General features: G+C 31.3%; 3 protein-coding genes and 1 long non-coding RNA gene across 4 annotated transcripts; 1 reads left to right on the top strand and 3 right to left on the bottom strand.

The window, feature by feature from the left end:
* Positions 1-689: 689 nt before the first annotated feature.
* Positions 690-2697, bottom strand: LOC111985870 (uncharacterized). The gene is made up of 4 exons (XM_065772706.1): positions 2591-2697; positions 1363-2090; positions 1011-1160; positions 690-790 (listed from the first exon to the last, which is right to left on the bottom strand). The coding sequence occupies exons 2-4, from the start codon at positions 1946-1948 to the stop codon at positions 690-692; spliced, it is 837 nt and encodes a 278-aa protein (XP_065628778.1). The 5' UTR covers positions 1949-2090; positions 2591-2697.
* Positions 2698-5367: 2670 nt separating this feature from the next.
* LOC111985869 (uncharacterized) lies at positions 5368-7717 on the bottom strand. The gene is made up of 2 exons (XM_024017518.2): positions 7290-7717; positions 5368-6069 (listed from the first exon to the last, which is right to left on the bottom strand). Exons 1-2 carry the CDS (start codon positions 7686-7688, stop codon positions 5458-5460), a joined length of 1011 nt encoding a protein of 336 aa, XP_023873286.2. The 5' UTR covers positions 7689-7717; the 3' UTR covers positions 5368-5457.
* A 5960-nt stretch (positions 7718-13677) lies between these two features.
* Positions 13678-15976, bottom strand: LOC136067203 (uncharacterized). Its single transcript, XR_010628713.1, has 3 exons — positions 15361-15976; positions 14593-14742; positions 13678-13759 (listed from the first exon to the last, which is right to left on the bottom strand). It is a non-coding gene; the product is annotated as an uncharacterized LOC136067203 (long non-coding RNA).
* Positions 15977-18483: 2507 nt separating this feature from the next.
* LOC111985868 (uncharacterized) lies at positions 18484-21279 on the top strand. The gene is made up of 2 exons (XM_024017517.1): positions 18484-18606; positions 20617-21279. The coding sequence occupies exons 1-2, from the start codon at positions 18484-18486 to the stop codon at positions 21277-21279; spliced, it is 786 nt and encodes a 261-aa protein (XP_023873285.1).
* The last annotated feature ends 1385 nt before the right edge of the window (positions 21280-22664 follow it).

Below are 22664 nucleotides of genomic sequence, written 5' to 3' on the forward strand. Positions count from 1 at the left end.
AGCACTGCCTTGAAGACAGTTTTACAAACAAAAAGCAGGAACTGTAATTAGGTGGAAGTTGTAATTGATGCTCATGCCGTTAGCTCCTACAGTACAAAATTGATCAGTATCACAATCCATTTTCAGTCTCTTAAACAGACAATTGCAACAGAAGCACAAGTCAAACCACTAACATAATTTGAGTGTAATTTTTTGCTCAAACTCATTAATTTAAATTTTATTTTATATTTAAACATTCCATTAAAATCTTACCAAATAATTTTTTTTTTAAATAGTAGAATATATAGTTCCATTTACAAACACAGTCTTAATGAATGTTTATTGATATTTGCTGTAACTATTAAATTTCATTGTTAAGCAAAAAAGGTTTTGAAAAAATCATATTTTGTTAAATTTTTCTGTACATTACATGGATTTTCAATTAATTACAATGGATGCAAAAAACTATAATATAAAACCTAAGCTTATACAAATATATTTGGTGATAACACAAGTATAGAAATTTGAATTTGTAACATGATCGGAAGATAGAATGGAGTCATATTTCAATCAAATTTCATAAATTACCCCAATATGATTGCATTTATATTCAATGTACCCTTCGTTTTATCTCTATCTACTTGAACACACTAATAATTTTGTGTACTTTTTTGTTTAGTAACTCATTGTGATGTGTGAGTGTGTGAACATTACTCAATTTGGTGCCTACCTCCATCGGTAACTTGTGGCGTTTCAAGGTTCTGTTCATCTGCTTCCAAAAATAGTTCCTGTTCGTCTGTTATGGCAAATGCTGAAATGAAAGCAGCATAGTTACTAAGCACATTATTTTAAATGATTTTTTTATGCTACAAGATGATAAAGTAAGATCAGGTCATAAGACTCATAACACATGGAAACAAAGTGTTATCTCCCTAGGTACTCTTATTGCACTATTATTTGATGATTTAATTTCTAATATGAGGTTGTTAACCTTACAAGAATTATTTTTGCCTTAGATATAAAGTACTTACAGTGATAGATGATGTTTTCAAACCATCGTAGATCGTTGCCACTTTTGAAGGCGGAAGGCTTACTCGCTAGGAGATGGAGGGGGGTCATGCCATCTTTATTACCAAGGTTTACAAGAGCTCTATACTTGCGTAGTATTATTAAGGACAATTCTGCCAAGCACAACATCAAAATGAAATTTAAATATTGTAAAATATCTAACAATGAAAAATTATAGTGTATTATGAAAATAAGATAAATGTATACTCATTTCTTTCACAGAATAATGAGTTTCATCATTAAGACCCATAACTGAGAGTAAAGAATTATAAAATTACCCATCATTGTATTCCTCTTAAGCAAGAAAATGCTCACCATAGTGTTCTTCAGAGATGGCACAAAGGAGAATAGTGTCATCATTTTTCCTTGTCCAGTAATTGGAGATTTCTTCGGGGCAGCAGATAGAATCGAGGTAAAGGAAAGCATCTTTGTGACCATGGAGTACTGCTGAGAAGAGAGGGGTCTCGCCTTCATTGTTGCGAACACTTAGCAATGTTGTTGAGTCTGCTTTATCTATGATGCTACGACACGTCCTCACACTCCCCACTGACGCTGCATAGTGAAGAGGGGTATTTCCTTTGAAGTTTTTCCTTTTTAAATAAGTTTTTGCGAGAAGACTTCCGGGAGCTAATTGTTGTAGAAGAAGTTCAAATATATCTTCTAGGTTATGGTACGCTGCTAGGTGGAGTACCGTGCCCCCTAACTTGGTGATCGGAACATCTAAAAGCCAGTCTTTTTGACATATCTTACCGACTTCATTCCATTCACCTTTGGCTGCACTTTGAGACAATCTTTCTGCAACGTCCTCAAGAGGATGGGATTCAAGGTTTGGATAGGGTTCAAAGTGGAGATCATCATCCAATGGTTTCTCTTGTTCAAGACAATATGTATCAGCATCCATCTACTTGGAACAGTGAAGATGAAAAATGGACAGAATTAGGATTAGGGTTGTGGAAACAAGTTTGCAACAATGGAACCTTTTTTAATCATTAAATACTGAAAATGAATCTGCAATCCTCCGAACCCCATACCAATTGCCATCCCTATGCCAAAAAAATAAAATAAAATAAAACTAACAGAAATATATATCCTGCAAAATATGGCAATTTTTTAGTTTGATTTATAATTAAATATTCTATTTGATGACATGCATACCATTTACAAGTGCAATCCATTTCCATTAGTAATTTGATAATCCATAATTTTTTTTTTCTATTTACAATTCTTACATTTTAGAATTAGTATTTTGTGAAAATAGTTAAATATTAAGGGCACTAAACTATTGGATTATTAACAGAAATAGTCAACATAAGCAATATCAAAACAGAATCAAATGTAAAGGGTCAGAAACAAAACTTAAAACTTTGAGGCCCAAGAGTGTACTTTAGTCAATAAAAGGAGAACCCCTAAGAAACCCAATGCAAGATGTTCTTTACTTGAATTACACATAGATAATTTAATTGAACATAACACATTAATTCAGACAAAAAAAAAAAATGTTTTGGCAATTCGTTAACAAATTAATTACTGAAGTTGTTTATACCAGGAAAGATGTCACTGGCTGCCAAGTCGCCTTCCAAGTTCCAATACCATATGATATGCTGGTGTTGAGCTTTCTGATGCAATATCGTCCAAGGCTCACGGAAACCTACCAGTTTATTTATAGCATTATCATTATGTAGGTTATTAGTGCACCTGCTTAATTAATTAATGATGTTAAAGGAGATTGTGAAGTGAAACGGGACCCATAAGTCTTGGAGTATAATTCAGTTAATATTCCATATCATTAATTAGTAATCTCTCATTCTCTCTTCTTCGTCTTTTGTACACAAATTTAAGCCTTTTTTCTTTACCAAAAAAAATCTAGAACCTTACCTTGAAAAAGAGAACAAGGGAACATGTTACCTTTTTTAAAAGAAGGGGAACATGTTATTTTAAAATATTTGATTAAATTGTGTACAATATTGATATCACCTAAAGAATTTGATTCTTATCAAAAAAGATGAAGTAAAGAATTTGATACGAGAGAAATGAACACGCAATAACTATAGTAATAAAGGAATCAAGATCGAGATTATCTTTCGGGACCAAATCAGAACTGATTCAATGTAACTAGTCTATGGCTATAACATTAAGGTATTTTTTTGATTAAAAAAATTAAATAATATCTATTTCACTTTAGAAATTTTTTTATTAAAATTGAAATTATATTCTTCTTGCTTTTTTGCTAATTTAAACTTTTGATGAAACTGTACTCTTAGTCTATGAAATTTACTCAATGAACACTATTGGTCCCTTAAGTTTTTATTGATTTATATTTAATTTAGCTTGTGTTTATATATGTATGTAATATGAAATTTGGTTAATCACTTAAAATTTAGACTATTAAGTACGTAGTTAAGGATTTAAAAGTGATTAAGCTATAAAATGATTATGGGGTCTCATAATTTGCTAAGGTTTTATATAGTACTGCTATTAGCATTTTTTTTCTTTTTGTTCATTATTGGAGAGCAAAAATTAAACAAATAATAACATGACAAAACTTTTTGCTGAAGTTAAACATTAGTGTAGATCACTCCCTCTTGAGAGAGCAGTGTAGAACAGTCTCACCACCCATTTTTCTGTTAATAGGGATCTCTACTCTCTAGGTTGCTGTTACAGATGGAATTTGAGGCAAAGGAAGATGTCTGTTCTACCATTTTTGGCTTAAATTTTAAAAAAATAAATAAATATCAGTTCTAGTTTTTTCTTTCGATCAATCACCAAAAGCAAGGGCTTGTTGAGTAAGCCATTTTTAAAACAGTTTTCATAAATTAAAATACAAAACGCGGTGGGGTCAATTTTGAAAAATTAAAATTAAAAATTAAAATCTCACCTCAAATTTTACTATGCAAACACTAATGTTTGATTTATTTTTGTAAATAAAGCAAAAAACTTATTTTTGTTCTCTCTCTTTTTGAATGACATTATCACAATATACTGAGATGGACATAGTTAAATGCAAAGTCAGATACTTTTTTTTTCATGTACACATTAAATCAAGTCTTATACATACAAACTTGTTTATGAATATATTATTATGTTTAACTTAAATCTATTTATAGACAAGCTTAAACATGAGTATGATACTGGCCCGTTTGCTAAGTATCTAATATAAACAAACATTTCCCAAGTCAACCTCAAGTTATTCATAAATAATCTGGTTCATTTAGGGTCTGTTTGGATTGAAAGGGGAGTAAGATGGAGTAGAGTAGAGTTGATTAAAAAATAGACTAATTTTGAGCCAATTTACTCTACTCTACTTTCCTCTCTCTCTCAATCCAAACGGACCATTATAGTCCTATGTCTAACCAGCTTAGGGAGATTACTAAAAAGATGAGACCACTGGAATTACATGTTAAAGATCAACATATTTGTTTAGACAATGCTTAATCCAACAATTTAAATGAAAATACACACTCAATAAATATTTTATTTCCCACAAACTATATATAATTAAAGTTGACTCAGAACATTTAAATCAAATTCATAATGATAATAAAAATAAAATATTCAGACCAATTGAACTCCCAACGATAAATTGTGGTTCAACANACTGCCATAGAAGACACTGTTACCAGAGTATAGGTCACTATATAGGAGGTGGAAGACATAAATTTTAGTTGATTCCTAAATCTTAGTTGAGTTTTGTTTAGTATCTATGCTTTGCTGTTCTCATTGCATCTTGTTTGTGTGTTGAACATGCATACATCCTTATGCTATTGTGTTTCTTTGAATGCGAATCATGTAAAGGTAGTACGTGAAAGAATGTGAAAAAAAGCTTAAGAGTGTGCACTCAAGAAAAGCCTCGCGACTAGCTCGCAACTAGCAAATCATCAGAATGGCACATGTGTGAAGCATGCAAAGGGAGCTAAAGGGTCGCATCAGCTGTTGCACTATAGAACAAAACTTTCAGTCTAGTCAGGCAGTTTAAGTTGCCAGAATGTCCTGTTTGGTTGTAACTGACTCTTCATATTCCTTATACACCTTACTATAAATACCCTTATAACCACGAAATGTAGAGAGCTTCTAGAGAGAATTTTGAGAAAGAAACCCTAGAGAATTTTGAGAGAGAAATTCTAGAGAAAAACAAAATTAACTCATCCACAATCTTCATCTTTTAATTCTCCAAATTCTTCTACTCTCACCCTCTCCATTGATATATCTTTGAGAGGTACATTAGTCAAATTGAACTCCCAACGATAAATTATGGTTAAACAACTTAATCAAGAAGGTAGATAATTTTCAATTCACCTAAATAAATATGTTTTTCTTTATTGAAATAGAACACACAATACAAGTCCAGCATCAATATTATTGGAGAAAGTGTATCAATCAAACTCTCGAAGAAGATAGGTATGTAAATACTAGTTAATCTTCCAAAAGCCAGTGAGGAATATTAACCCTGTATTTACGTTGTAGCTCCTTCTTAAAGGTAGCCCACACCAAATGAAAGTAGAGCGGAAACACTGCCATAGAAGACACGGTTACCAGTGCGTAGGTCACTATATACGAGGTGGAAGATACAAATTTTAGTTGATCCCTAAAGATGAAGAAATGTCCGGTTGTGAAGGACACCAAGGTAGAAGCTATGGAAATGTAGAATGCTGTTAAACCCAGCAAAAGCTTCCGTGGTAAGGCGTGGCGGAAATCTGTTTCTCTACACCCAGATGTGGGAATTGCAAGGAACATGACAACTGCTATGAGTGAAGAGTAGAAGGACACAAAGGATGAGCCAGCATAAATTTTGGATGCCTTATCATAAGCCTCGTTTTTAATAGCATCAGGTAAGTTGGTTGCGGTGGAAAAGGTGCTTGTGACAAAGAGACCTGCTACGACTGAGCATGCATTCGATGTGTTGTTTAGCCAGCTCCCTCCCTTTCCAACAAGATCCTGGTGGTTTTTAGTGAAGATCTCCTCTGGGGTTTGGCTATTATTGTTGTCGAGAAAATGGAAGTTTCTTTGCAATGATTTTTGTATATACTGCATGCATTTCGAAATAGAAAGATAAGGTTATACTTTCATATCTATTTCCAATGGAGAGGACCTAATACATTCTGTTACTACAAAAATAGTCGTATACATTAACCTTAGTCCAAGCATGGTACAAAATAAAAACTAAGGAATGCATTAGTTTCTTTCTAAAAGCAAGGTCCAATCGGTGACCCCATTGTAACAATTTGTACTAGTTTCCGACATACTGATCTGATCGAGTAATGGGTTGATAATTCATCCAAGATAAACAAGCTTTTTTGTGTGTGCGTGTAACAAAATCAAGTGCTGAGAAATAGTTTGTCTCATCGTCCTCACAGTATTCTGTAAACCTAGTTAAGATCTAACATAATAAAAAGGCTAAAGCTATTACAAATTTTATAATATAACATCTACAAACTTATGAAGCAATGAATATATGATTTGTGAATTTCAAAAAACATAATAAATTAATATCAAATTTACCTATTTTGTTATTAGTTAGTTACACATCAATTTGTAAAAATTTTAATATATCTAGCATTACTTTAAATATTATGAGAGTGAATTAAAAATATTATATCTTTTACTATATAACACTTACAAATTGACATGACACCAATTATAAAAATGTATAAAAAATTGTTAAATATACTACGAGTTTTACTATATAAAACTTACAAACTAATATAATAATAAATATGATTGACAGATTTCAACCACCTCTTAAATGGATTTTTTTAAGAAGACACTTAAATGAAGGTTTGAATTTTTTTCTATGATTAGTGACACATTGATTTATAAGCTCAATGTAATAAAATTTATAGTCTTGTAACGCTACAGAAAAGTAATTATTTATTAAGATTGTCAATTTTTTTTGGAAGAATTCAGATTGTCACATTAGTTTGTAAAGGAAATGTTAAGTCTTTACAAATGTGAAAGTTGGATTTAAAAAGCATAATAAATGGATAACATTGACAAACTGATGTAATAATAAATATAATTTGTGAATTTCTAAAAATAATAAATGAAATGCCTAAATTAATTTTTTGTTATTAGCGACAAATTAGTTTATAAAAATTATGTATTTGTAACGATTTTAGCATCCCTAATAACACTCATTTATAAATATTTTGTAGTAATTTTATTATTTTCCTATATATAATATAGGAGTCTTGGAATCAATGATATATAAAAGTCCTCTTTCACTTGGCCATTATGAGAGATCTTACCTCATACCATTTGATTTCCCATTGCATTTGGGATAAGGCTCCAGGAACTGGCCAATTAAAATTTGTGCTCTTTGCGGCAAGATGCAATGCACTATTCCCCTCATTATCCACTTCACAGAATACACTTTTTTTAATAATTTTCTCTTCCTTGAGTGAGAGTAGGAGCTTATATACACAAGGTTGTTTATGCTCCGCTGTCAATAGCACTATGTTCTTTTGGTGTTTATTATCTACGTCATACATGGCCATAGGATAAATCCTGAGGGTTGCCTCAACCATTTCAGTAATTCCATTCCAAGCTGCTACTAGTATGGGTGTTAACTCTGACAGATTAATGTCTTCCTCCTCTATTCTTTTTTCCTTTGACTGATCACTGCTATCCAAACCTTGCACGGGCATCACAGGTTTTAAGCTTTTAAACGGCTCTTCAGTATCTACAACAACAAAATTGAATTGAAATTGAGAGGATCTCTTTAGAACATAATAATAGACACTCAAAGATAATACACATATACATAAATAAATATATACACACACACACACACACACACATACACTTAAAAGATTTATGACCAAGATTGAAAATGAGTTATCAATGAAACTGATTACTAGAGAAAGATTATGAACTAAAAAATGTGCTAGAGTTTTGGTGTGATGAATATTAGAGAAAACAAGAGAGTTTTTGTGATAATAATAGCTAAATTTCTTTCTCTCCAGAAAATTATTAGGATTTGAGGCATGTAGTGGATATTTGTAAGCTCAAATTACAATTTTTTCGGTTTGTAAAGGTCCTATAGCTTTCTAGACAATTGGGTGGAACCATTTTGAGGTTTGTAAAGGGGTCAACAGCTTTCTAGAGATTGAACCTTTTTAAGGCTTATTTATGGACAAATAAATTTTTGTAGCATTTTTCATACTCTTGCAAATGTATACACATTCCATACACATTGACAATATTGTTTCTCCAACGTCAAATGGACTTATCTTACTCATTTTAAATCAAAATTATGTCAAATTTATGTTTATTTTGAAATCTTAGATGTCTATGTTCCAATGAAGCAAGGTTCACTCAAAAAAAAATTATAATTAAAAGATATGGTCAATTGAGTGAGCAACCATCATTTTTCACCATCACCTATTAAGCAGTTTTGAGCATTGTTGATTTTGTGATTACTTTCAAACTATATCAAGAATACCTCAATCACCCATGGGTGACAATTTCAATCTCCACTTTGGGCATAGATTTAAGATTAATAACAGGTACAAAATTAGGTATTTATAATTGACTTTCTTTTGACTACACTTGCAACTAAAAGTGGAGTCAAAAGTCTTAAAATAAGAACTATTTTGCAGATTAATAAATTTTATTCCAAACACATGTAAATATAAATTTTAGTCCAAGCAAGCGAAGATAGAAACATGGGTTCAGCGAAAGGTGTATACTGTATAGATGAGAATGTGGGTCTATCTCCCCTTCAAGGGATAATGGTTTGGAATATCCATCCTTTCTACACGGAAAAAAAAAAAGTAGCTATATCCCATCCACAAGGGATATAATAATTTTGGAATAATTATCCCTCCCGCAACAGATAAAGGAGCATTACTTCCTACAATAGATTTTGTAGGCCACCCACTGGGTAGGAATTTATGGCGATGATAAGACCACTCGTCATGTGAGAATTTACGACAAGAAAAGGTCATTCACCATGTAAGAACTAAGAAGTTACACCAAAAAAGACCACTCACTATACAATAATTTACCTCATGGAAAAGACCACTCACTATGTGAGCATCTACACTGAAGGACCACTCGCTATGCGAGAAATTACAATAGAAGGTACTACTCCTACGTGAGAATTTACTTCAAGAAATTAAAAGGCCACCCAAAGGAAATTACAACGAAAAAGACCTACTCACCCTACATCCATCATTAGTCCTCATAACAATGTGGATTCTTATCATCATTTATAACTTCTTTTTTTTAGATGAATCATCATTTATATTTAGAGTAATGTCGTAGACACAACAATTTATATAACAATTTTCACAATAGTTGGATTTACGGAGTTTAATTAGTTTTTATAACAATTTTCACAATAGTTCAATTTACATAGTTTTATTAGTTTTTGTTAAGACTCATCAATGGTATCATTTTATTATCTACCATTAACAACATATCAGTTGTGAAATATTTGTAGCCCTAGATTTAGAGACCGTTTGGCCAGCGCATTTGCGTCTGGCCGTTACGTTTTCAGCTTCTTTTTTTTTTTTTTTTTTTCACACGCGTGTCAAGCCTTTCCCAGCCGAATTTTCACTGTTCATCACTGTTGCAGTTACTGTTCATTGAACAGTAGCCGCAACATGTGACTTTTCAACCCAAATTTCACTGTTCACGGACCCACAATTTTTACTTTTCAGCAATTTTTTCATTAAAAATGGGTCCCACGGTACTATTCACACATTTAAAAATTATTTTGCTACAGTATTTTCAATTTTCAGTTTTCAGTTTTCAGCTGTATCCAAACGGGCCCTTAATACTAATGGTGTTGGACTTGTAATGGGCTGAGTTAGATTATGGGCTTTATGTTTCCAAGATGATACATCAAGTGGGCTAGATACCAGGCCACAGTCGTAATCTGTAGGCTCTAATAGCCTACTATGCTCAAATCCTTAATTGGGCCCACGCCCTGCGGGCTTTCTCATAAGGCAACCCTTCCACTACTAAATCGGGGTCTAAAGTTGGCTGTGCATGTAGTTGAAGATTCAGAAACAGCACTACTGCACGTGTTATCAACTTATCTCCTAGATTTTGGTTAGTTTAGGGTAATTATTGGTTTATTTATTATATTATTAATGTAAATATTATATTGTAAATTAAATAAATGTGTGCAATACATATTTTAAAAAAGTGTACAATATTGTATACATTTATTTAGTTTACAATGTAAATTTTACATTGTTAGGACATTGTAAATTAATAGTTTTTTGGATGGAATGGGAGTAGAGGGGAATAGAGTAAAGGAAGAGAGAATAAGTTAAATTATCTTATTTGGATGATTTTTAAGGGAGGAGGGGGAGGTATTTGGAAGAATTTAGAGGGGTTCTAACTACTTCTAATCCATCATTTTAAATATCTCCAAATTGGAAAGATTTGGAAGGAAAGTAGAGTATAAAAATGCTTGACCAAATGAATTACCAAATTTACCCTTACCATATTAACAAAATTACATACTATAAAAATGCTAATTATTCTCCTCCCTCTTACTTAATTTTAAAAACATTCAAACAATGTGGAGGATAACCATTCCCCTCTACTTTTCTCCCCACTGCTCTCCTCCCCTCTACTCTCTTCTCCTCCCAAACTTCCAAACATGTCAATTATCCTATAAGCATGTATCTCTTGTTTCCTCTTGTAGTTAGCTTTCTCATCCTCTCATACACGGTGAACCCTATACCAATTAGACAAATAGGCAAATACCACCTCCTTGTTAGGAGTTCACATCAGTTCAAAATCATACACTGAGCCACCATCTTTTTGGGAACTTTTCAATGATGAAAATTTTACACTTAAATTTAGCTAAAATGTTCAACAACAAAACATATATGGATGACCCCAAATTATTCATATTTCTTATGTAATCTTCTTAAATTGGATAAATTTTTATAATGATTATTACTTTGGTCTCTCATTCTTAAAGTATGGCGCTCATTCATATTTCTTATGTAACATTTATTTTTGACAATTTAAAAAATGGGACCTGCAATTGAAGTTGTTGTTCCTGGCCAGACTAAACATGGCTCAGGCATAATGTGAGAGCCTCCAAGTAATAGTAGTGTTTGTCATTACTCTAACCCACAACTCCCAAATTCCTAAATTACTTCTGCATATGATGGTTTAGGATTTAATTGTGGACATTACAAAATTCATGATTTTATTTTATTTTTTAATCCCAATCTATTAAAAGTGAATTTTATAATTTTCCTTGATTCTTAAAGTTTTTTGTTGGAGTTTTAAGGATAATTTCTTTCCATTAAATCAAAATGGCTAATACTATCTTTTTTTTTTTTTGGTCTAACAACAATTACCCTTTATACACGTGGTTTAGCTCTAATTCTATTTACCAACTTGTGGTTCGAAAAATTGTATTTTATTCACATATGTTTTTTATTTTTTTCGTTGGTGAATTTAATATGTGCCTTTGATAATTACATCACTCTTCCATTGAAATAAGTTTAATTTTCAAATAACGTAATTGGAAGATTATATTATTATCAATTTTAGGCTTTTTAATCAAGAAATTAAATATTAGTTATGTAAAGTAGTAAACTATAATTATTAAATAAATCATATTAAGTAAATAATTCAAATGCGATAAAATATACAAATTAATAAATAAATTGTGTAATTGATTATCTCTTGAAAAATATTAAGGTTGAATTAGAGGATTACCTTTTCTATTTATGCTGGATGGAGTAAGCAGACGCTTCTCAATTTTACCAGATGCAGTTCTTATGATATAAGGGCTCTCATCATCTTTTTGAGATTTTGCATGGTCAGGTATCACTGGATAGTGGGACGAAAATGAAGGTATGTCTTTTGAAAATTGATACATTGAAGTGTTCTTCAAAAGTTTGTTCATGATCAGAATAGACCATTCATTCCTCACCTTCGTCGTCCTTACCTTCCTTACCATCTCCGGAGCTCCTGAAGATCCACAACACTAATAAGTTACCAATTAAATCTGATATACTCATAGATGTTTGTTAAGTAATTGAATAAGGACAATACTGAAGTTATTACTAATTTTATAACAACAGATTTAGAAGCTAATGTAACAATAAAAGTGGCTGATATGACATCAACAACAATTATAATAAATTTAAGAATTACTTTTTTAATGTATGCTTAAAAAATGATATGCCATCTTTGTAGTAAAACTTATGTACTAAATTTTGTAATAATTGGAGCATTACTGATTCAATAATAGATAGATATTTTGGACATATATATAAAGGTAAACAATAAGTCTAGAGCTACAAGATGGACAGATCAACATAGCAGTGTTTACTAAGCTTATACGCAATTGCACAAAGTGAAATTTTCTCTCTAGCCAAGCATAGATTTTCTTGTGTGAATAATGAATTTCATGATAACCTAAAATGATAAATTGTTAATAGCAGATATTATAATAGTGTCAGTAGACCTATATGAAAATCAATAATAATATAACAACCACTAAATTTGTCGTGAAATCTATTATGTACGTACATAGCTGGCATTACTGAAAGGAAACGTATATAACAGAGAACGATAGACCACGTATAAGTACCAAGTATTATGAACACTGCCTTGGAGACAAGTTTTACAAGCGAAATGCAGGTTCTGTAATTAGGTGGAAGTTGTAATTGATGGCCCTCAACTCTATAGGGTGATGGGTCTCCTGCTGCACAAAATTAAGAATGAGAATAAATTGATTAGTATTAATCCATTTAATAATATCATTCTCATGAATAGAGCAATAGCAACAAGCTCAAGTCAAATCACTGAAATTGTGAATTGTATCTGTGTGCTAGCTTCTCAAACAATTAGTGAATATTTTTTTTTCCTTATAACGTATAACCGTGTGAACATTAATCTCTCGCTTTGAAATCTACCTCCTTGGGTAACATCTGGTCTTACAGGGTTCTCTATATCAGCTTTCTTCTTTGTGCATTTTCTAAAAATTGCTGAAAAATGAAAATGAGCTTAGTTATAAAGTATATCTCAAATCAAAGTGTCATTTAGTTTGGTAAATTGGTAGAAATTTACAAAAAAGAAAATTATTAGATATTCTCAAAGTATAATAAGGTAATACTCCCTCTTTTACATGAATAATAACTTTTATTATAACTTTAATTATTAGAATTTATTATTACGTGAGAAGAGGAAGTTTCATATCATTGTACTCCTATCCTAGTGTATTAAGTTTACAAAGACAATAAAACAAATATATACATGGCACGTCCTTGAATACAAGTTTTACAAACTCAAAGCAGGTTGTGTAAATAGGTGGAAATTGCAATCGATCCCATAGAGCTCCGTTGGATCCTATACAAAAAGACAATTAATCAATATCAATCCGTCGTTCGTTGTCTTGACCAATAACAATAGAAGCTCAAGTCATGACATCAATTTTTTTTCCCTTAGCTTTTATCTCTAACTACTTGAACACACTTTTCCTCTACCAAAAAAAAAAAAAAAAAGAAGAAGAAGAAGAAGAAGAAGAGAAAAAAAATAAAATAAAATAAAAAAAACCCCTACTTGAACACACTAATGCTAGTTTATCTTCTTCTTTTTTTGGTTAACACATTGTGATGTGTTTGTGAACATTTCTCACTTTGGTGTATACCTCTATGGGTATCTTCTGATCTTAAATGCTTCTTTTCTGCTTCGCTAATTAGTTCCTGTTCGTCTGTTCCGACAATTATTGCTGAAATGAAAGCAGCTAAGTCACAAACCACACTGTAAATGAATTTTTGATGCCACAAGATGATGAAGATTTATCGGATCACAGACCACATGGAAACAGAGTATAATCTTCCGCACTCTTCTTGTTGCACTATTATTTGGTGATTTCTTTTATAGGAGATTGTTAATCATACGTGAAATTTTTTGCCTTCGGCAGAGAAAATGAAGAACAATTAAAATATATGACTCACTCTTAACATCAATGTATTTGTCCTTGTACCAGTTCATTCCACTCTTTATAAGTAAGAATGTAAGATAACGATATTTTTGTTGCAGAAAACCTTGACAGATCTGAGATCTCCTAAGTATACCTAATTTCAAATTGCCAACCTAACATTTTATCTATATTGCCTTACTAACCATTGTGCTATATGTTATATTTATAGCTTAAATTGTTCATTTCACAACCCAATTTTATTTCTTATTAAAATAAGAAGCAACTATTCCACTAAACAAGAATACATAACCGCTTTTAAATTTTTATCATTTAAGTCACTTAATCCAAAACACAATTCCATCCAAGCTCTTTGTGCCTTCCAAACTCAATTAACAATGAATATGGACATATAGTAGCGGTTAATGGGAAATAAACGTAACTAAAAATTTTGCAAAACTTGAGTTCTGGAAGGGTTGATAAATAATTTAATTCAGTGACAGTGTCACAGTGTGAAACTAATCATTTTCTTCTTTAAACTGGTTTGAAATACAATATTAAAAGACATAATAGTGATTTGATGTTTATTTACTTGATCATGAGATACTCTTATCAATCTTAAAAATTTACAGTATACTCACAGTGGTAGATGATTTCTTCAAACCATCGAAGATTGCTGCCACTTTTGAAGGCGGAAGGCTTATTTGCTAGGAGATGGAGAGAGCTTATGCGTTTATTATTGGTAAAATCTACCAGCTCTACATACAAGTCAAGTATTTTGCAGGACAATTCTGCCAAGCACAATAACCAAATGTGACTTAATAATTCTTTTATCTGATTCTAAATAATAATAATAATTAACAACAACGTACGTAACTATTGTACAACTTGCCAATTTTCATAATCTGTTTGTTAAATTTATTTGACAGATTAATAATCCACTTCTATGCTATCAAAAACAACAATAATAATTTACTTCCAAAACTCAAACAAAACTTAAGTAGTTGATGAATAAAACAATAATATATATATATATATATATAATTATTGAATAGTGTAACATTCTGACAATTCTTATTGGATTAGATTTTCTTTTTATAGTTTCCATATTTGCAAAGTCTATCTAACGTATCAAATTTTTAACTTTTTGTATATTAAAATTATGAACTAAAGATAATAATATATATGGATCAAATAATAAATAATATATATTTGATACAAAATTTGGCATGCAGTATATTAAAAAAATAGAAAACATATAATCCAACAACAAATTTTCAAAATATTAAATTTTCAAATAAATAATATTGCTTAAAGTTACAATAAATATAACTTTGTCATAATATATATATATATATATATGCACAAGCGTGTGTGTTGCTTAAGTCTTAAAGCATCAAAATGCTCACCATAGTATTCTTCAGCAATAGTACAGTGGAGAATGGTGTCACCATTATTTCTTATACAGTAGTCTTCATCAGGGCCACATTCAGAATGGAGGTAAAGGAAAGCGTCTTTGTGACCATTAAGTGCTGCTACGAAGAGAGGGGACTCACCTTCATTGTTATAAGTATTTATCATTGATTTTGAGATGCTAATGATGCGGCGACACATCGTCACACTCCCCACTGATGCTGCAATGTGGAGAAGATTATTTCCTTTCTTGTTTTTCCTTCTTAAAGCACTTGCTATGCGTAAACTTTCCTGAGGTAATAGTTGTAGAAGTTGTTCAAAAATATCTTTTTGGTCATCAGAGATTGCCAGGTGGAATACCGTGTCCAAGGAATTGGTGATTGGGACAGTACTTAAAAACATTTGTTCATGACATATGTTATGGACTTTTTTCCAATCACCTTTGACGGCACTCGGATACAAACTTTTATAACCTGTTAAGTCTTTCAATTCGGGGTGGATAATGAAATCTTCGCATTGTGTGTACTGTTTATCTATCCAACCGGAATGAACTTCAATATCTTCCCCATTTTCGTCAACCCAGTTTAAAAAATTTTCAATCGACTCCGAACACTGAAGGTGAAAATGGAAAAAAAAAAAAATTAGGATTACCGTCGCGGAGCCAGTTTGCAACAATGGATTTCTTTGTACTATCATTTTATACTAAAAATTATCAGTCTCCTACTAATTCAACACCTTATATTTTATAATAAAAAATAATAGTAACTTTTTTGGCTGAGAAAGATTTCATGCATAGATATATATATTATCATATAGTATATACTACTACAATATTTACCCTAGAAATTTATTTATTAAAAAAAAAAAACCAATTTTAGTTTATATATGTGTGTGTATTTTTTTCATGACAAAGCATTCTAAAAGAAATATAGGGTGCTGTACATTGGAGCATTAAGTTCATTGGAAGATATGGGTACGTAGTGATGCTGAGGAGGCTGAAGCTATGGCTGTTGTACGTGCAATTGACTTAATTTGGTGACTTTAGAAGGGAATTCGTTAAAGACTATTCAAGCTCTCATTTCTGCAGAGCCTAATTTTTCAAAAGTTGAGCATCTATTGGACTTGGTTAAACTTAAGGGAGCCTTATTATCTCCCATGTAATTACACATGTATTAGCTCGAAATGCTAAATCATTATGTATGGTTAGATCTGATTGTAGTTACGTTAGAAGAGGCTAGCTCCTTCGTTTCTGCAGGAAAGTCTCTCTAATGATGTTATTAATTCAGCTGGTTAATGATATATTTTGAAGCTTTCTATCAAAAAAAATTTATGCATCCGAGTACCTTAAGAGGCGAGGGCAGCGTCCATGTTTCTATTTCAATTTCCATCATGTCTTTTGTTGTCGCAGGAGCCTCCATCATTTCTATTTTTGAAGCCACTTTAGCACATTCAATGGCAATCCTCCCAGGATTCAATGAGACCAATCCTGATAGATTAGGGTTCACCTGCAATCAATAAGACAATAATGTCAATCTCTAATAGTATAATTGGGAAAGCAACATAAATTACATTCTTAATTAATTTAATTTAATTTAATTTCCATGTTAGTCCTTTTTTTTTTAAGTAGACTTAATGATATCTTTTAGAATTTGAATATTCTTTTCTAATTAATATATCTCTGCATTATATTTTCTAGTTTATTTAGAATTCAAAGGTAGCTATGGTTTTATTATAATAATGGAAGTAAGTCTAATGCCACAGTTACAACTTTTATCACAACTATTTTATATGACAAATTGTATCTCTTTCATATAAATCTACTATTTTTTTTTTTCCCTATTACTTATACTCTACCATATTACAATTATGATAAGAAGTTGTGAAAAATTTTGTGAACATGGACTTTATAACTGTGGGAAGGGAATATGGAAGAAGTTATATAAAGGAAAATTATAATGTTACTTTAGAAATCCAAAAAAAAAATTTTTTTCTTCCCCTAAAAAAAGGATTCTTTTGGTTTTTCTTAATAGTTGCTCTCAAATATTTTTTTTATCTTTTTTCTCTTTGTCTTGATCAATGGCTTGAAAAACCATATATTATCAGTTAAAATTCCAGATTTCTTTCAGTTGCAGCATTCAGCAGTAGGCATCTAACACTATTGTTGATCCATTGGATGTTTAAATAAATATTACAAAATTGAAAATCTCCTATCCTATCTGTAACTGTAAACTTTTATACATATTTGACATCTTTGGAAACCATAACATGTACTTCGGGTCTGCATATTACTCAGCATTCACATATTGCAATATAAATCGTAAAGTATATAAAAAATTTTCCCAAAGAAAATAAAGTAAACAAAAACAAAAACAAAACAAAAAAAAAAAAAAAACCTGAAATAGTTCCTTTATATGAAGTTCAAAATTTTATGGCAAGTACTATAGTAGCGACTAGCGAGGTTGTCAATTAATTTCTTAAATAAAATTTGAATATATGATATTTGTTACATGATAATTGTCTTTAATTATCATCACATTAAATACAAGTTTTTTATTCAATTGTTGAAATTTTACAAATTAAGCCCGCTAGAAAGCACCAATTTAATAATTTGAGAGAGCACATATGATATTACATTGAACAATATCTCTAGCCACTTACCGAAAGATGATTCTACTTACAAGAAAAAGTGTCTCTGGTCGCCGAGTCTCGTTCCAAGATCTTCTCCAAAAACAAGTCTCCTTCCAAGACTATGAGTTGCTGTTGAGCTTTCCCGGGCAAGTAGTGTTTACACACTTATGCCTAGGCTCACAAGATACCTATTTATAATGATATTATATAGACTGTGCAGTAAAACCGGGTCCACCAATGACTTGGAGTTTAGTTAAGTTTAATATTCCATATCATCTTCCCTAATGAGTAGTCTCTTCCAAGTCCATCGCTTTTTGAACAAGAATTTAAACCATTTTCTTTTCCTAAATAGTAAAAAAAAAAAACAAAAAAAAAAAAAACAAACTAGAACCTTGTCTTAAAAAAGAGAGAGAAGAGAACCTCTTAACTTAAATGAGAGAGGAAGATGCCCATAAAAATAAATAAAGGAAAAGGAAGAACACGTGATAGCAATGGGTCGTACTTTAAGTAAAGAATTGATACCTGAGAAGGATCACGCAACTATAGTCCTATACAGTAGTGATGTGGGCCAAATCAGGGTTGCTTTAACAAAATTTGAAGTACAACAACTACAAGTCAGATTTTTAATAATTTATGGTCCGTTTAGTATGCTGTTATAGTTCCTGTAATAGAATAGTTATGTAATAACTCCTGTAATAGAATAGTTATTTATGTGCAATATCAATTCGGTCATTTAGTTGCATTTTTATTATATAGATTAGTTATTACGTTGGAATAACTATTCTTTAAATTAAAGAATAGCTATTCCTCTTTAAAATTAATGTAATAGTTATTCCTTAGTGTATATAATAGGTTTTAAAATTAATATATTTTCAAAAATATAAAGTTTCTTTATAAATTATTTTTTACAATTTTTCCATATGTAATAACCAAACTTATGAATAATAATAATTATTCCATTACAATATCTTCTATTCTCAGTAATAAAGATTATTATTCCTAATGTAATCTACATTCAGTGTATCAAACGTACCCTTAGTGTACGTTTGGGAAGCGCGTTTTGCGCTTCCCAAATGCATTTGCGTTTCTTCTTCATTTTTTTTTTATAAGCTTTCCCAACCAACAACTTTGACTTTTCCCGTGAACAGTGCATATTGTGCACTGTTTACAAACCCACAAATTTCACTTTTTATCAACTTTTTTTATTAAAAATAGGTCTTACGGTACTATTCATATATTTAAAAATTATTTTGCTACAGTATTTTTCAGTTTTCAATTTTCAGTTTTCAGCTGTATCCAAACGGACCCTTAATATTATTTATATAACATTTATTTTAACTTTTCATATTGTAATTTTTTTAATTTAAAATCTATATATTCTTGCTTTTTTATATATATACAAAATTACTAACTAAACTACTAAAGGCCATTTGTGTTTCAGTTTTTCTAACATTTCCCTTTTCAAGGATAATAAGACTAATTCACTTAATTCTCTTATTATATAATAGAATTTAAGTAGGATTTTATCAATTCTAATTTCTTTTTAAAAATTATGCAAAAGAAAATGTGACAAAGTTTGGGAAAAAAATCCAATATTTTTATAAATCAAAATCATTAAATTTTATTATTGAAAAAATTTATAATTATTTTTTGTTATTATCTTTAAGTTGGATTATTTCATTATCTCTTAACTATTTTTGATGAATTTATTCTTCATTTGAAATATCTTCATCTAAATTTTCTGCTATAAATTTTATATTGCTAGTAACCAATTCTTTTAAAAAGAAATTCAAAATTTTTTTTTTTTCAAAAAATTTGTATTAATTGATATTTTTATAAAAATAATTAATTATAAATAAAAGAAACACTATTTACAATATAAAATTATAAAATAACAAGTACAAAGGCGTATTCTTTCTTTCTTACGACATAGCTTATACTCTTTACTCTCTTTTTAGGAAAATATTAGAATCATAACTTAATTATTGCATAAATTTTGTTACAATGTACCATGTGACAAATTATGACAAAAATTGTATAATAAGTTACAGTCCTAGCATTGCCTCTCTCTTTATTTCAAGTCATCGCACAACAACTGGACTTGTTTGTGATGTACAGACTGATCATGTGTTTCATGATATCATGTGGTGCTTAATTTGTTTCTAGCTCAGAAGGGGACCTGTGAGGATTAGTCATATACTCATATATGTGTCCCTAGTTATGACTATGTAGTCTAAAAGGAGATTTGGAATTAAATAATTTTTAGGCGCACTTTAAATTCTTATATTTTAACTTTTTTTTCATTTTAATCTTTACATTTTATTTTTACCATTTTTAATTTTTAAACCAATTAACATTATTCATTTAAGTGCTTAAAAGCATTATTCCGTCACCATCCCAAAGAGAAAGCTGACAAACCAATTAAGAAAATCATTATTTTACACATGAAACAATAAAATAACTGGCCAAGCTCACGTGAAGCAATCTGGCGCACAGAGGTAAAGAAATCAGACTCTCACTTCGACACGTGGCTTTCCCGCGCCACACTTGTCACTCACCAACCTCTCAGGCTTTCCCAAATCACTTAATCAGTAGATAGCTCTCTGCCTCTTCCGAACAAACAGCCATCTAGGGATCCGGGTGGGATTAGCCATTTTGATTCTGGTAGTGGTGGTGATGGTTATGGTCGTTATGATTCTGGTGGGCGTGGTGGCATGAGGGATGGTGGCTTTGGTGGGCGTGGCGGCAAAGATGGCAACTTTGGTGGGCGTGGAGGCATGAGGGCTGGTGGTTTTGGTGGACGAGTTGGCATGAGAGATGGTGCCGTTAGTGGGCATGGGCATGGTGGGAGAAGTAATTTTTTTCCTGGTCGTAGCAACAGGGACGTGGGTTTGGTGGTCCTGGTGGTAGTAATGTTGGTTGGGGTAGGAATGAACGTGTCCCATATGATCGGTACAACAATATGGATGGGTGTGGACGGGGACGTGGGCGGGGAAGATACGACAACAGAAGAGACGTTCATAGGAAGAGAGGCAGAAGTTATAGCCGTAGCCCTGAAAAAGTTAGAACATGGGGTTATAGCAGAAGCAGCAGCCGCAGCCGTAGCCGAAGCCGAAGTAGGAGTAGGAGCTGGAACAGGGGTCGTAGCTACAGCCGCAGCCCTCGCCACAGCCGTAGTCGTAGCTACAGCCACAGCCCTCGCCGTAGTCGCAGACGTAGCCACAGCCGCAACTATGGCAAATATGAGAGGCCACATGAAAGAAACTCCAATGAGAAAGATGTTATGATGCCTGCACCTGAATCAGGGATGTCTCCTATGTCCCTAGGCACACGAGGTTAGTGAGTGACACATGTGTGGCGTGAGAAAGCCACGTGTCAAAGTGGAGTCTGATTTCTTTACCTCTGCGCGCAAGTTTGCTTCACGTGAGCTTGACCAATTATTTTATTCATCCATGCGTAAAATAATGATTTTATTAATTAATTTGTCAACTTTTTTGTTAATTTGGTGACGGAATAGTATTTTAAGGGATTAAATAAATGGTGTTAATTAGTTTAGAGATTAAAAGTGATAAAAATAAGGTGTTGAAATTAAAATAAAAAAATAAAATATAAAAACTAAAAGTATATTTATCCTAATTTTTATTTTATTATTTTCGAAGAATTTAATAATTAGGCCACTTTTGATTTGATGTTTAAAATTCGTACAATTTGCCCTTGATGTGCTGTAGTTGGAGAACATGCACGGTAGTACGTAAGCACCATTTCAGCCTCGTGCAAACCTAGTGATTAAGAAAGATACGAGTAATATATACTCTTTCTTTTTTTTTTTTTTTTTTTGAGAAGATAGGTGCAATATACTTAATTAAGAGAAAATCCTGCTCTTATTAGAACAACAGGAAAACTATTTATTTCTCAAATTTCAACAAAAGTAGAGAGGAGGGAGAGGAGAAAGCGAAACAAAATATATATGTGGAATTTTTTTTAATTTTAATTTAATATCATAGTTATGTCCGGACTTCAATTTTCTTAACTTAATATTTGGACTTTAACTTGAAACATTAATAGTGACGATGTCAACAATATAGAAATTAGTGATTATAAAAGCATTATCTCTCTCTCTCTCTATATCCAGTTACTCTAAACTTTTCTTTTTGTATCATTTTATTTTCTTCTTCTTCTTCTTATATATTTTGTAGGAAATGAAGAAGGACCTCCATTCTTGCACATTCAGGGATTTATTTAGAATAACAGGTCCATCAACGAAATTTTTTTTAGACAATGACTAATTGTACAGTACAATCTCAATAAGTATTCCATTTCAAAATATTCCATATCATTTTGAGTAATCCTTAAAGAAGAGGAAGAGTAATCCTTAAAAAAGAGAAAGGGGGAACATGTTAACTTTTTTAAATGAAAGGGGACATGTTCATCATTTAAAGAATTTGATTAAAATATGTACAATGTATTGATATCACTTCAAGAATTTGATTCTTCTAAAAATAAAAAGTAAAGAATTCGATACTAGAGAAATATTGAACACGCAATAACTATAGAAATGATGGAGTTAGGATTTTATGTTTTAGGGCCTAAATAGGGTCAGTTCAATGTAGCTTGAAGCTTAATATGATAGTTTTAAGTCTTTTTTTTTTTTTAATAATTACATATTATAATT

The sequence above is a fragment of the Quercus suber genome, unplaced genomic scaffold, assembly GCF_002906115.3.
Source record: "Quercus suber isolate HL8 unplaced genomic scaffold, Cork oak 2.0 scaffold_62, whole genome shotgun sequence".
NCBI lineage: Eukaryota > Viridiplantae > Streptophyta > Magnoliopsida > Fagales > Fagaceae > Quercus > Quercus suber.